The sequence below is a fragment of the Hibiscus syriacus genome, unplaced genomic scaffold, assembly GCF_006381635.1.
Source record: "Hibiscus syriacus cultivar Baekdansim isolate YM2019G1 unplaced genomic scaffold, ASM638163v2 tig00111238_pilon, whole genome shotgun sequence".
NCBI lineage: Eukaryota > Viridiplantae > Streptophyta > Magnoliopsida > Malvales > Malvaceae > Hibiscus > Hibiscus syriacus.
In genome coordinates this window covers 769,968-786,674 of record NW_024063030.1, presented here as the reverse complement: position 1 = coordinate 786,674, position 16,707 = coordinate 769,968, and the positions used below count along the sequence as shown (strand labels likewise).

At 31.4% G+C, this 16,707-nt stretch overlaps 2 protein-coding genes and 1 long non-coding RNA gene across 3 annotated transcripts; 1 reads left to right on the top strand and 2 right to left on the bottom strand.

The window, feature by feature from the left end:
* Window positions 1-767: 767 nt before the first annotated feature.
* On the top strand, window positions 768-1,260 carry LOC120156853. Its single transcript, XM_039168119.1, has one exon. The coding sequence runs from the start codon at window positions 873-875 to the stop codon at window positions 1,230-1,232; it is 360 nt and encodes a 119-aa protein (XP_039024050.1). The 5' UTR covers window positions 768-872; the 3' UTR covers window positions 1,233-1,260.
* Window positions 1,261-2,225: 965 nt separating this feature from the next.
* On the bottom strand, window positions 2,226-3,306 carry LOC120157054. Its single transcript, XR_005519111.1, has 2 exons — window positions 3,088-3,306; window positions 2,226-2,345 (listed from the first exon to the last, which is right to left on the bottom strand). It is a non-coding gene; the product is annotated as an uncharacterized LOC120157054 (long non-coding RNA).
* Window positions 3,307-4,981: 1,675 nt separating this feature from the next.
* On the bottom strand, window positions 4,982-12,420 carry LOC120157188 (linoleate 13S-lipoxygenase 2-1, chloroplastic-like). The gene is given in 12 exon segments (XM_039168417.1): window positions 4,982-5,602; window positions 5,605-5,843; window positions 5,924-6,190; window positions 6,283-6,584; window positions 6,677-6,787; window positions 6,883-6,968; window positions 7,090-7,333; window positions 7,335-7,405; window positions 7,940-8,180; window positions 8,849-9,120; window positions 11,060-11,182; window positions 12,417-12,420. Coding segments are annotated over 12 exon segments (2,478 nt in total). The 3' UTR covers window positions 4,982-5,084.
* Window positions 12,421-16,707: the final 4,287 nt, after the last annotated feature.

The following is a 16,707-nucleotide window of genomic DNA, read 5'->3' as shown; positions in this document are numbered from 1 at the left end:
AGGTAAAAGGGTATTATTCTTTATAAAATTTGAATTCAAACCGTTATGTTATGATGTATGCACGATTAATGTATTAGAAAATTTGAATAAATACTAACTTATAATTATCATATATTATTAAAAAAATAAGAAATAGAGAAAAATATACAAATGGTATTTCGACTATAGTGTTGCTTTATTGAATTCATCGACTATTAAAAGTTACAAAATAGTTATCAGATTATTCATATGCTCTAAATTCATCATTTTCTGTTAAAAGTTTATGAGCTTCTGAATTACACTTCAACATGTTGACTGAAATATGATAAAATTATATCTTAATGGTGTCTATCGTTACCGTCGCTGCTTTCAAACACTAATTTCTCAACATAATATTTTAAGCATTGATTCAATGGTATAATGTAAATGAATAGTCGACTTATAAAATACAACTCAATTGATTATGAGATCATATTTTTATTTTATCTCAATCAACATGTTAACGTTCAATTTAGATAGTCAATTAGTTTATAACGAAAATGACTAATTTAAAATATATATAAATAATTGAATGATTATTTTATAACTTTTAATATTCAAAAAATCAACGGAACAATTATTTATAATAAGAAGATTATTTTATACAACGTTATAGTTAAGAATTATAAGTACTTTATCCTTAAAAAATAACGTAGTAAAAATTTGGATGATGGCCGTTGGGTTATGTTTTTAGTCGCCCAAATGACAATTAAATCCCCAAATTCTCCCATCAAAGCTCTCCATCTAAGTTTTCATGGTTTCTTTTAGATCACAAACCCGCATTTTACTTTGTTCTTTTGTTTTCTCTTTCCGGAATTCTATTCCACAATCTTTCCATTCAGCTCTCTCCAGAAATGTCAAACTGCAAAGTGGATTATCCCACTGTTGAAACGCCTGATAAAGTGAAGCTGAGCGCAAGAGTTTTCAAACCAAAAGAAGAGATCAAAGACAACAACTTAGTCATAGTCCTTGTCCATCCATACTCGATCTTGGGTGGTTGTCAAGCTCTTTTGAAAGGGATTGCTACTGGGTTAGCTCAAAATGGTTACCGGGCTGTTACTTTTGACATGAGGGGTGTTGGAAGATCGACCGGAAGAGCTTCTCTCACAGGTTTTGCTGAGATCAAGGATGTCATTGCTGTCTGCAATTGGGTTTCTGCAAACCTTTCTTCTGATAGAATCTTGTTGGTGGGTTCTTCTGCAGGCATATTATAGACATTTTTTTGCGAGTATCTTCGATTTTGATATGTCCTATTGAAGTATTGGTGGGTTTGGGTCGTAATTACATTTTTTGTTTTGTTTCAAATTCAGACCCCTTTAGTAATTTACCATGGAAAGGAAGAAACTTGAAATGAGAATTGATTGGTGAAGTTGTATTTCTGGATTTTGTAATTAGAATTACTTCCGATATTGTTTAAGTTGTAGTGTTTCCAGATTTTATAATCCGTTCTAAAAAATCTCCAAAATGTGTGGAACTTCAGTCAAGAAAATCCAACTCATACAATGGTTATCTTTCCTCTTTTGTGATTTTCTATTCATTCCCATTAATTTTACTAGAAATGTTAAGTAATATATCATTTACTGATTTCTTTCCTTGGGTTACAGGTCATCAAACAAAGAGGTGGAAATGCCTGAAAACATATTCTCGATTGGGGCGAATGAAGGCATTTATTCCTTATATTTTTTAAAAATTTTATATTTCACATAAAAGATTTTATAATCCGTTCTAAAAAATCTCCAAAATGTGTGGAACTTCAGTCAAGAAAATCCAACTCATACAATGGTTATCTTTCCTCTTTTGTGATTTTCTATTCATTCCCATTAATTTTACTAGAAATGTTAAGTAATATATCATTTACTGATTTCTTTCCTTGGGTTACAGGTCATCAAACAAAGAGGTGGAAATGCCTGAAAACATATTCTCGATTGGGGCGAATGAAGGCATTTATTCCTTATATTTTTTAAAAATTTTATATTTCACATAAAATAACGAGTCTATCCCAGTACTCGATCTCTCTTTCAATTCTAAAAATCTAAAAATGAACTTTTGATCTCCGACCTACGAAATTTTGTTTCCAAAAACTGAAAATTTAAAGAAAACTATAAATATACATGCTCAGCATTCAAATCGTATAAAAAGCCACAATTTATCTTAAGATCATATGCTTAATTTTGATGTTCTAGGAAACGAACAACTCTTTCTTCTTCTTGGAAAGGCGTGCTTTCCTTCCCATTGATTCCCTTCATCATCAAATAACACCCAACAATCTTCATTTCGATTCGTATAAGTAATAGTTTTAGTTTATTTTTTCCTTCCCCTTTGATTAGCTGCAAAATATAACAGAGGACTTCAAAATATATATATATATAATCCAGAATGCTGCTAACTATATGTTAAATGTAGTCTCTAAAACAAAATTACATCGTGTCAAAAAATATACGTGATGTTTGATTAAATAATCATTTCAGTCCTTATTTTTTCGAGTATTTTACCCCTCAATAACGTTTTATTTTATGATTAAAAAGAACCCTTAATGTTTGATTAAATAGTTCATAGTTTGGAGTGTTATTGACTAGCACGAACCAAGCGACCCTATTGATTGAGGGAATTTGTTGTTATCTATGGAGGTTCCGGGTTCGAGCACTGCGTATATAGGGATATGAGCTTTTATTGTCAAATGGTTGAGAATCTTTGAACATATATTATATTGTATTTATCCTATATCTATTATAAAAAACCATTTTCATTTACGAAAGAGTCTTTTCACCGTAAAATAAAACATTAGGATTAAAACACTTTAAAAAGAAGAATAAAGATGAAATTAACTAAAACCTTCGGAATATTTTTTTAACATGATGTCAAACAGAAAATACTTACTGTTTGATGGTTGCTGCATTTACGTTTTCATAGACTAGAAATATTGAGAAGACTTTTTAAAATGGCCGGTAATGTAAAAGAATTGCAGTGAAGGTAAAAGTAACGTAATGTACGTGCGAAGGTAAAAAGGAGGTTACAGTGATGGATGTAGATTTGCAACGTAGGAAGTGATTGTAGTCAACTGAAACTTACCTTGATGGATTGTACTTGGGGGATGTTTGTGGAGAATAAGGAAGATGGGAAAGCTGAAACTACGGAGAAGAAGATTGACAAAAGACTAAAACAAGGGCGTTGATCATGGAGGAAGGATCCCCTACACATGCTTATGCGCGCCCATGATACCTTCGAAAGGAACAACAAAGACGAGGAAGAGGAACACTACTCAAAGCCGAACCACATACAGGATATCAGTCATGGAATCTCACTAGCTGAAGATCAGTCCAATGTATTTAATTATTTATATATATAGGTTCATAAAGGTTATAATTTAGTTATATTAAACTTCAAAAAAATATATAGATATTTTAAATAAACGCTAAACTCAAACACTGGCTTTCATTAATTTCCTTGTTTTTTTTAATGATTCCTGAGGATTGATTTTTCAGGAAATCGAGTTTAGTTTTTATATTTGCATTTTGTCTTAAGTTAATTTTGTGTTTTCCGGTGAAGTTCGAGAAAAAACTCAGATTTTTTTTAAACTTATTTTTAGGCTAAATTTGGAACATATTTAACTAAAAAATACACAAAAACAGTATAGTTTATGTATAAAAAAAACACTCTAATCTTAAAAAGAAATGTTAAGAATTTACTATTCATCCAGGGGAGAAAGTACGAATTTGTTTATCTGAAACGATAATACGAGGTAACGATTTTATGTGTGGACTAAATTAATATATAAATAAAAAATTAGTATTTAAATTTGATATATTTTAAAGTTTAATAATAAAATTGATATATAAACTAAAAAATATAGAAAAAAAATTATCAGATTATAACGATTTTAATGATTTAAAATTCAGTATCTTAATTAAACCCAAAATAGATTTTAATGTGAAAAATCAAAATAATTTAATGACAACCTACAATCTAAAATTTAATGATGTTTAGTATAATTTACCCTAAAATCAAACAACACGTATAACAAATTTACCCCGCCTCGCCCGTTGCCGATTCTCTTTCAAGAGAAACCTGTCACAGATTAATGGTTCTTACAAATTTACGAGTGCTCATTGAAAACGTTATACAACACCATATGAATCTTCAATTGTCTCGTCATGGGTTGATTGATTATCCGATTGTGATTGTGGTCCACTAAGTGCTTGTTCTAGTCTACGGAAATGGTCCATACTTATTCCATTGGTCCCAATTTCACATTTTTGTCTCGTTTTTCTTCTTCAATGGTCCCTCTATGTTATGTACTTGCCTAGCTATGCTTATCCTTAAAAAAAATCTCAGCAGTAACGAAAAATACAAATTAAATAAGCTGTGTTTTCACGTTAAGTTGTACCATTTCTGCTGCAAGTTTTTAAAATGCTTTAATAAAATGAATATTTATTTATTTTAAATATAAATAATGATTAATATGGTATTGAAAGAACACTATGCTTGTGTTGTTGATATGTTGTGTCGTGCCGGGAGGATCGTAGAACGGTAGAAGCTTACGAATTGGTGAAGGAAATGCCATTTGTAATTACCGACTCGATTGTCGGTGCTTTCTTCAATGGTTGTAAAGTCCATGGGAGAAAAGATTTGGCAAAACTGATGGGCGAACAAATTCTTAAAATGGAACTGAAAAGGCGGAGTGGTTTCGTTACACTCTCGAATATTTATGCTGCTGATGGAGAATGGGAGAGGCTGTGGAGAATGTAAGAAAGGTCATGAAAGAAAAGAAAATCCACAAGAAGCCCGGCTTTAGTTGCAAGCAAATCGGCAGCATTCTTGGGGAATAAGAAATGTATAAGTTCTCCTCATTTTTGGATGCAGGAAAAATTAGCCATAAGCCTAACCCAGTTGCTCAAAAATAAAGACTAGCCTCAAGTCGTTCTTTAGTTATTTCAAGTTTTTATTCTTTTTTTAAAGGCCAAAGTTAATTCAAATAAGCATGTACCGTAAACCTTTTTATTTCTCCATAACCCATAAGGCAGATGAACATCCATAATGTTCACAATACAGAATTCGAGATATTAACCTCAGATGGAGATGCTATATGGGACTCCCTTCCCAGTGACCCCAGGCTCGGAGAACGGCTTCAAAAACTCATATGGAACAATTCCGGCACCATTTCTGTTCTTCAAATCCGGGTTTGCATTCCTTGCATCAATAATCCCTTCAAGCTCCATTAACCTCCCATTAAACTTTTCAAATGCTGCTTTGATCACAGGATTGTCAGCCCAAGCCAACTCCGACTTTTCTCCCAAGTACTCCTCATCTGGAGAATGATTCGATAACACATCCAAAATAGCCATCACTGTAGCAGCTTGAATCTGTGAAGGGAAGCACCTTAGGAGTAAAGCTTCGGGTTTCTTCATGAAGAGTTCCCAGTCTTTTTCGGTTGCCTCTTCGCTTGGCATATTCTTTCTAGCAATTGTTGGCCTATTGGGGAAGTAACCGGAATATGTATATTGTCCAAAGTTGACGGATGCATGATGACCCGAGGTTACCCAAGCGATGGTTGTAACGATCTGGATCAAGTCTTCTGGTGTTTGAGGACAGGCCACCATGGTTCATCTTTCTTGTCAGCGTGCCCGACCTCACGAATTTCTGTCCACCATGCCTGAAGTTCTTCATCCGACTGCACTAGACTTGCATCCGGATAGTAGTGGTTCACATAATCAGAAAACCATTCTTTGAGAATATCCCAGAGAGCAAGTCCATCGTTGGCAAGAGGGTAATCCTTGATCGCTAACCTCAGGCCATGAGGAGCTTCAGGATCTTCAACAGCCAACCCCCTAGAAAGGAAGAAAATTGTGAATATTTAATGTCTACGAAAATTTCAAAGAATATATATCTTGAAAACCAATGACAATACCTGCTAATCAAGTCTGCAGGTAACGCTTGATGATCAAATCGCCATTGAAGGTCATAAGCAACAGAACTAAGCTCGATAGAGTACTTGCCAGGGCTGAAGGAGGACTCGATGATCCCATCTGCACTGATAAGATACTCTCGAGCTAGTGCATTTATTTCCATTGTGTAACGGAAATGGGGATGGAGCAATCTGTAGATTGGATGCATTTCACTGAGTTGTCGATTAGTGGCAATTATGTAAGGTTCGGTACAACAGTGTGTTCTTAACCTGCAATACAAATTACAAGGTTACTTGTAACTCGAATTCATCAGACAGAGTTATGAGAAACTTTGTATTATTGCAGGATTCAAAATACGTACCAGTGACTAACAAGCTGATGATAACCCGAATCGTGAGCAAGTACATGAGCTTTTGCAAGCCTCCAAAGCCAGACACCAGAACTATGCCAAGCCGGCGTATGTACATCCCTCCACTGTGGCTTCCCATCCATAGGCGGTCGAGTTAGCTCGATGGCCACTGGCCTCAGGGTCTCATCAGGACCTAGGAAAAATAGTGATCGTGACCCATATAATGTTGTCCCTGGAAGCTCTCTCACTTTCTTCACATATGGTAGTAACAAGTCATGGTAATCCAGGACGAACAACTTTTTTTGTTTCACTGCCTACAAATATATACACAATATAATTACTCATTCAAAAAATAATGTTTCTCTGTGTGTTAACTTTTGAATGAAGATATGGACTACTTTGGTACCTCTTCTACTGTCATGTATCCTCTGATTTGACGCTCCACCAACTCTTTGGTGATAGCAGATACCGGATCTCCATAGATTTCTGGATCAAGATTGCTCTTCAATGGCCACTCCTATAGTTTTTTTTTTCGTGTTGGGGGGTGGGGACTATCAGTCGAGAATTAGGTAGAATTTGAAACTTTTTTTCAGTATTTAGTAAATATCATACCGTGACCAAACGAAGAGCATATGGATTGATCCCGGCAAGGGTTTGTCGAGCAAATTCCTCATCCCTAAACCAGAAGAATTTGTCACCTTCAAAAAATTAAAACAAAAAAAGAGAATTAGCAATTGATTAAATAATGTCAACAAAACTAAAATAAATTAACTGAATTAGAGAGTTGATTTATGTGATTTGAGAGAGAGATGAGCTCACGATTCATAGTCTCAGGCGTTTCAAAGCGCAAGGCATTGTTGTCAGAAATGACCTTGAGTAGTCTAGGGAGAACTGTTTTCCACAAATTTTGTCCGTCCATGTTAGGCAAGCGAATCCCCTCATTGAACAACTGATCGATGGCCGTGAAGTATGGGAATCCAAGATCCTTGTCTACAATCGCCGTCTGCAGCGATGGGACCACCGCATGAAACACCGAGTACAACGTCTTTGCCGAGAACGTCATTTTGTTTCACCTCCGAGAAGCTCTCATCCCTTGGCACGTAAAATATGTTGGTCTTTGTCTCCGAATTAGGATCTGCAATTATTATTTTACTTAGTTACTTTGATAATAATATAATTTTATCCCACAAATAATAATAATAATAATAATAATAATAATAATGGTAATTGGTTATCGAGAATAAATTTTAAAAAGTTTTTGATCGCTAAATATTATTAAAAAAGTATAAGTTATTATTATTATCTCTATAATTATATAATTTTTTATTTTTTTAAAACTTCATTTTTACAATTAAATTTTTCAAACACAACTAATCAATTTTAAATTGTTAATTAACACAAAACTTTATAAAAAATAATTAGCAATTGATATGAAATTTATTATCAAATAAAATAATTTAAGCGTAAATTCAAGAACAGAATAGACATAAAATTTTATGTTAGAGGTCGAACTTATAAAATTTTAAGAAGTGAAAATAAATTATCAATAATATAAATTTAAAATTTTTACGGAAACGATTACCTCGCGCAAGCTCCCTTGATACATATTGAGTGTAATGTCATATGTAAATATTAATATTAACATAATATCAATAATCGAGTTGATTACCTGTTTTACAGCGTGGACGACCTGTCCGACACCGTCTAGGATAAGGTAATTCTTTATTACCACCAAGCACGGGTCTTTTTTTATTCGGATCGGAATCAGGGTTGCCGAGGTCGTTGTAAACATCGTAATCATATATCCTCTCAAATGACTTACGCTCTCCCACACCGTTCCCTCTCAATACCTCCAGCTCTTCGTTCCTTAGCCTCTTCAACCCGCTTGGTGTTTGTGACGGCAAGTATGACTGTATTATTATAGCAAATGAATTAAAAACAACAACTACCACAGCAGCAGCAAAATTTTCTTTGTTAACGGAAGCAACGAGGCATGAGATGTTGCAAAATCATGTTATGAAAACTTCAATTGTCTCATCATGGGTTGATTGAATATCCGATTGTGATTGTGGTCCGCTAAGTGCTTGTTCTAGTCTATGGAAATGGTCCATACTTATTCCATTGGTCCCAATTTCACATTTTTGTCTCGTTTTTCTTCTTCAATGGTCCCTCTATGCTATGTATTTGCCTAGCTATGCTTATCCTTAAAAAAAAAATATCTCAGCAGTAACGAAAAATACAAAAATAAAAAAGCTGTGCTTTCACGTTAAGTTGTACCATTTCTGCTGTATGCTTTTAAAACGTTTTGATAAAAAGAATATTTATTTTAAATATAAATGATGATTAATGTGATGTGGAAAAAAAATAAACCAAAGTGGGCCTAACATATCAGATCAACCCTTACGAAATTTTCGGCCTTTGTCAGTGACATGCAGTGTAGTGTCTAAATCCTAACGGGGAACATTGAATCTAGTGATGTTAATAGAGCACGCTTCCATTTTGATTTATGTGGTCACGTTAGTCATTAGTTTCTTATTATAAAACAATATATAAGGGTGAATGTAGAGGAAATTGCAACCTTGTGGGTGAAAAAGACTCGCTTTTGGGGATTGTCGAACTTGGAGTGAATCCAAGAATTACAGCTGACGGTAATTGGATCGGAGTCTTGGAAGCCATCCAGCACGATATCTGTTAAGAACATCTCTTTGTGATGCTCGTTCTCCACAATGACCGCACCTATTTCCCCAAACTCTGGGCCTACTGTGAAATCCGCCTCGTATGTCGCATCCTCACCATCTTGTTTCACTCGATGTGCATAAGCTTTGATCGTCTCCTTCTCTAACCCCGTTTCTGCACGCAACCACATTAGATTCGGTAATCAAATAAACTACTCATCAAAACTTGTCTTTTTATCTTTTTCTTTCTAGTTAGTTGTCAAGGATGAATCGAGGAGATTTTGAAAGCGGCTATATTTTTTGAAAATTTTAAATTTTTTAAATTTTAATTTAATTTTTTTAAAAAAAACAGTGACACTAATATAAAATCTTATATCTCTAATCCTTTCATAAACAAAATTTTATTCAAACCCGGCTATCCTTAGAATTTATAAGATTAATTATAAACAAAATTTTATTCAACTATTTTATATTAATGTAAATAAATTTATAGTCGTGTCATAATAATAACCATAATAAATTACGTAAAATATGAAATAAGCTGTTGTGTACCATTACTAATTGGTTTGACTCCTTAAATGCTGTCATCAACGCGTGATTAAGTGAACTAACTAAAAACACTAACATATTGTTTTCAAAATTTAATCACTTTAAAAAATTATTTAAATAATTTTAAATAGAATTATTATGAATCACGACCATACAACAATAAATTAATTCAAGTAAATAATGCAAAAATATTAGATCAATATATATGTAACACAATAGGAAAAAATAATTAAAATGAGACAAACAAATAAATAAACACGAAACAAACGTCAAAATATATAGAAACGACATCAACTCATAAAAGAATTATATAATTTTATAACAGTGTATCTATAATAATATTATAAAAAATTAGGGGTAATATTAGAAATATTTGAAACAAATTTCTCCTTCTTTCCCTCTCTTCTTCGTTTGTACAAACGTTTTAGGGTAAAAAGTGAGAGAAAGGAAAACGTGTCTTTTTCTCAAGGCATCTTATCTGTTGTTTCCAACACGATATCTTATCTACTCCAACTTTATAATTAAGCATATACTTATGAATATTTAGACATAGATAAGATTAAGCTACTCAATGTAAAATTAAAAGATTTTACTTTGATTGATGATCGTGAATGAGTGAAAATATTCGACTGAGATTAATAGTATGAAATTAAAAGATATTCGCTAAAAAAAATAAGAAGATAATTTCAATCTTTTTTTCTACTCATCCAATGATCTTAAATCAATGTAAATATTAACAAATTATATTATTTAAGTAAATATTAACTGTATAATTATTTGTTAATTTACTTTTAAAATGTATATTTTTATATAAAATATTTTCATATACTTATCATGAGCAACGGCGGAACACAATGGAGACTAGGGGGCCATGGTCCCCCATATTTTAAAAATTATACTTTAGACCTTTAAATTTTCAAAATATTTAATTTGTCCTCATAAAAATTTTGAAATTCATATTAATCTTTAATTTTTTTGAATATTCTTTATTAAATTTCTCCCATAATATTTAAAAATTCTCATTAAGTCTCTCAAATTTTCAAAAATTATAGTTAGAGCCCAATTTTTCTAAAAAATGTAAATTGAATCTTCAATTTTTTTTAAAAATTAATGTAAACCTGTGAATTTTTTAAAGTTTTAAGTTGCCCCTTAGACTTTATCACCAAATTCCACCACTGATCAAGAGTATGCCAAAATTATATATTGTAAGTGTGAAAAGTAAATATTGTTAAATTGTTTTTAACGGTACGAGAGGATTGTAAGGTAGTATTTGTTTAAAAATTTTCTTCCATGGACAACACATACCCAACATATAACATAGTTGATCAAACTAAAAACCTAAAGGAAAAATAATCCTCTCTTTTAATCACTGAGTCACCCAATACATTTAAAGTTAGAATTTAATATTCAGGCAAGACTGGACAAAAGATTGATAAAAAAATCCCATAGGTTGCCCTAGCTTAGTAAGTCCAGTGCCACAATTATTGGAGTTACCAGGTTAAATATATATAAATATGAATCGGTAAAGTGGGAAAAAAAACTGTGAAATTAGGTTCATCACTTACTGGGGTCAAGCTCGGCACTAACGAGCTCCAAGAGAAGTGATTTACCAAGCAAGTCTTGTATATCATCTAGCCCTCTTTGGAACCCTAAGTTGGTAATGAGACCACCGACCCCAGTAAGAATGGCTTATGCAATGGCAATGGCAGGGTTTTGTTGGTGGAGGGATGGTGAACATGTGTCTTCAACATCTCTGTAGATAAGTCGATAGACAGATAGATAAATCTAAGGTTGTAGTTGCAGAAACCCTAATCAATGCCGTTTTATTTATAGATGAAGAAACAGGTCATGCAAATAAAACGTTTTATTTATTTATTTATTTATTTTATTATCATTATTTCTCTGGCTTAGGATCTTGATTTTGTATATTTTTTCCGTTTTGTGTTTGGACATTTTGTTTATTATTGTGACAGTGATGAATGAATGAACAGATTTCTTTGCTTATCTGTAAAACACAGCACGTGATAAATGAACCCAAATGAGGTATCCTCCTCTGGTTGACGTGTTCATACCACCTAATATGTTGTCCCCAATGTATAAAACAAAATTTTGAATTTTAATCATTTTTAAATAAACAAAAGCATGACCTAAATACCAAGTCTCTTACCACAATTAGGCACTGAGAAATGAGAATATAATTTTAGTGTAAAAATTATCATCAATAATATTAGTGTAAAAAGTGTATTCAATAATATAATTTTAGTGTAAAAAGTGTATTAAATAATATAATTTCAGTGTAAAAAGTGTATTAAATAATATAATTTTATGTGTATTCTAATGGTTTTAACGTTGGAGTGGCCTTTTCAAAAATATGATCTAATATTGCCGATTTTGTACATTTTATTTTCAATAGTTTAGAACATACTATTTATTTATTTTAATTAGTTAATTATAATATAACCGTGCAAATGTATTTGTTATAATGGAATAAAAGGTAAATTATTTTAAATATCATTGGATTTTAAATTGTGAATTGTTTTTATTACTAAACTTTAAGTTCAATAATATTAATATTAATATTAAACTTTAGTTTCTAGATCAACTAGGATATTAGACCATTAAATCGTTAACGATATAGTAATGAGTTGTTTCTTGTTAGGTATGACTCATAAATATACCGGTAAAGTGGACAGAGGATATAACGGTACATGGTTATTTTTGTAAATATGTACCAGAGTTTATTTATTATAAAAGGAGATGTAATCTAAACGTATGAGACATTGAGATATTGAATAAAAAAATTCTAGCGCCGCACCGAGGACGTAAGCATATTGCTGAACCTCGTTAAAATTCTTGTGTTCTTTCCGTTTTCTTTACCCGATTATTCAACATTTTCTTTCTCATTAAATTTAATTTGTGTACCCATTTTGTTATTAAACTTTAAAATATTTCAATTTAATTTAGGTATTGAACTTGAATTTGTGTATCAATTTAGTCCTTACAGAAAATTGTCAACGCATCCGATTGTCGCTACCGATCAATTATCGTTGGTCATTAATTTTCATTTGTGGCAACTTATTCTCTAAAACTAGCTTTTCATCAAATTCACTCGAAATCGATGAAAATTTATCTAAATATTTAGCGTTTTAATACTCTGATCTCATTTGATGGCCATACAATGAAACTAGTTTCAAGGTATTTTAAATTTCTCCAAAGAATTGTTCTCAATATTAAATTTTTCTAACAAATACTTCAAATTTAATCAAACCCCTAAACCCAAAATATTAATTTCTCAGGTTTTAAATTTTGTGTTTCTAAATAATTTTTTAGTAAAATATATTTCGATAAAATGATGGGACAATGAGACAACTTTATTGGTATTTTAGGGTGGTTGCAAAAGATATTGAAAAATGATAATTATCGATAATTATTAAAAACATATGAAAATCACCCGACTTTTATGAAGAAAAAGAATAGGTAAATTAAAAAAAACATATTTTATTTCCATCTCAGCATCAAACTGTCATATCATTCGAGTATTAATGATTTGAGATCTTTGTACTTTTAAATTTAGGATATGACACTTCGTTATGGAGGTAAATAAAAATTTGTTGACTGGTGAATTGATTAACAATCGTGGAAGGGGATAGAATATGGTAAAAAGATGGTTCTGATGGTGATTCCGGTAAGTTTTGGGATGTTGGTGGTTTTCAGTTGAGATGTGTGTTTGTCTTCTGCTCTCCATATGAGTATTTATAATGTCTTGTATAGATGTAGGTTATGAGTTATTGTGTCACTGGTACAAATTAATTAGATGTTCTAGGGTGTGAAGGCTCAGATTAGGAGATCACGTGTGTTAACACGAGGCCTACAAGGGTGTGTTCGTAAAAATTTAATGTGATTGACACATGATTGTCGATGACGTTAGAAGGATATGTTCGCAAGGATATTAGGTGATCGGCACTACAAGAAAATGCACTTTTAGTGACATCTAGATTGGTAACTAAAAAATCTAGTCACTAAATTTTCTATAGATGAGTCATCATTCGTCGTCGCTAATAACTCTGTCATTATTATATTAGTGATAACTTTATAAATTTCATCATAAAGTTTGTTATTTTTATTTTTATGACGACACTTCTTGGCACAAAAATTTTAATAATAGTGACAAATGTTTTGTCACGGCTTATATTTAAATTAAATAACAAAAATTTAAATATGAAATTAATTATAATAAATAATATATTTTTAGTTGTAACAAAATCATTTTTTAATAGTTTGGGTTAGTATATGTTCATAATCTTTCTTAGACATTGACAATGTGCACACACACTTTGCAGATGTGACTACTCAAATTCGAGTCCTATATGATAGTTTATTCATTATATTTATATCATTAGTTAGTTATTTGTTTACGATAGTTGATGTTTCATTTTTATTTCTTTTAATGAATTAATACAATGCATAGCTTTTAGAGGATCGAACTTAAAATTTTTAAGGAAAGAGTGCAACGTCTAATCATTAGGCTAAGTCAAAAACTTTAAAAAAAATATTGAGACCTCGTTAAAATCCCTCATAATTAATTTCAAGTTAAGAACTCAAATTAAAGAGTGGAAGGGGAAAAAGAGTGCCCATATACTATTATTAAAACTCGAGAAATGATACAAGAACAATGTTTCCAATACAAGCCAATTCACACAGCAAACACCTTCGAACGTAATTACTAGAACCGGAACCCGAACCCCATCAGAGCCACACTAACTATCCAGAAAGAAGATTCTCTGGAACACTTAACTAGCCCAAATAAAACAACTTGCAGGCAAGCTATAAGAAACGCCTAATCAATGCCTGCTTAGGCTAAAACATCCGCCTCAATATTACACAATCTGGATACATGACGAATGAAGAAATCTTTAGCACGAACACATTCTGAGATAGGCTTAGGGGCTGTTTGATAAAATAAAATGATTAATCGATGAATAATTCAATGGCCTGAATGATTCAAAGGCTCTGTATGAATTGACTCTGAATGTGACATATTTGATAATGGTTCTGAATGTACAATCTGAATTATGAATATTTTCATTTTAACCTTCATAATGATTTATTATATTATAAGATATGATTGTTTAATAAGATAACATGTGAAAAAATATGTATTATGGTGAAATACCAGGTGTTTAATGATTCAGAATGTACTTTAATGCTGAATCATTCAGCAGTGTTTTGCTGAATCAATCTGCATAGTCTTCATTCAGAGGTGAGAACGGTTCAGCATTCAGCGCTAAACGGCTCAGTATTCAGCGTTGAATGGTTCCATTCCACAGTAAACAAACGGCCCCTTAATCATTGAAGCGAAACAAACAGTAAGTATTTGGATTTTTAGTTCATAACTGTCATATCTCCCGATTATATTAAAGAAAATCGCCATCACAACTGATTAATCATATGTGATATTTGTAACTAATGTAGTCTTGTATATTGTGCAGTAAACGTGGGTAATAGTTTATTTTCTTCTTTACCACCATCAATAATAGAGTCTACTGTTTGGTACGTATGATTGTTCAATGGCCAATTGTACTTTGTTTGATTATGATATAAGAAAACTACTAGAAAAATTATTTTTTTCTCAATTAAAAATAATTAATAGAATGAATGTGCATTAACAAATATACACATTTGTAATTTTCTGTTGCTTGCTAAGGATATTTTCTCTTTTTTTGTCGATTACTGACACGTTGACAGTTGTGTAATTTTTTGTATTCATTAACGACAAGTTTGGAAAAAAGAGAAATCGTGTGATGGAGAAAAAATCTCTTAGCAAAACCATTAATTAATATGGGAAGTTGAAGGATTTTGGGATTAAAAAAACTGAATTCTAGATTTTTTTAATAATCACAATTGAATTTCACTGATAGAAATAAATTAATTAATTAAAATTATAATGCACTTAAGCATAGAAAGAAATGGAAATAATAATAACCAAAAAAAACTTGAACAAAATAAAAGTATTAAATTCAAAGATACAAAGAGAAATGAAATATTCCTTTGAGAATAAAGATCAACATAAAAAAAATTCAGTAAGTATTAAATCCAAAGATACAAAGAAAAATGAAATATTCTTTTGAGAATGAAGATCAACATAAAAAAAATTAGTAACCTTCATAAAAATGAAATAAATAAAAGAGACAAGAGACGCTTTACAAAGTGATAAAAGACTAGTGAGCGAACTAAACTATTTGGCGGACTGCTTCGCTACACAATTTTGACTATATATGCAAACACCATTTTACCAAAGATGAGATTTGAATAAACTTGTTATTTGGTAAAATTCAGGTCGGAATTTACCGGGTACGAATGGACTTCAAGTTGGGTCATTTTCGGGTGAATTATTTTTCGTCTTTCATTAATGACGAATTGTAATTTGTAATTGTATAGAGTTTGTAGTAAATTTAAATAAAATAGCAATATTTATGGCCAAATTCATATAAAATATAGTTTAAAGGACTAAATTAAACAAACATAAAATTACAAAGTGAGATTTAAATAAATTAAACAACACGCATGGATCAAGTTGAAACAAATGGAAAATTTAAAGCTAAAATTAATATCAAATTGTAGTAAATTGAATTTGTAACACCCCAACCCGTATCCGACCCGGATACGAGTCTAAGATGTCACATTGACATTTTAAAACCTTTATTCTTGCAAAATATCAGAACATTTGAACTTATATTCATATATATATCACACGTACATGTATTCACATAAATCACATGTAAAAATGCACTTACTCTATAGACATATACATGTATTCATTTCATTGCTCTTATGATCACATATTTCTTAAATTCTATCACATACCACATGTATCACATACTGCATATTCAAGTAATCATGTAAATCATGTCACATATAATAACATATACTTATTTTCATGTGCTCATGCACATATAAGAATTCCATAATATTTTAAAAGTTATTTTTTACCATAGTAACTCAATCACTGGCTCATCGCAAGCCAATGTTCGTTCAATAACATAGGTACAAATTAATTTGCACTCACCTTAGCCTTGTTTTGATTCGATCCTAATCCTTTGATTATTCCGGAACTTATTTAGGCTCAATATCTACATAAATATAACATTTCAAAACAACTTTCAGAAGCCTAAACCTTAAACTTGATGTTAATAACTTAAGCCGGTTTAATGAA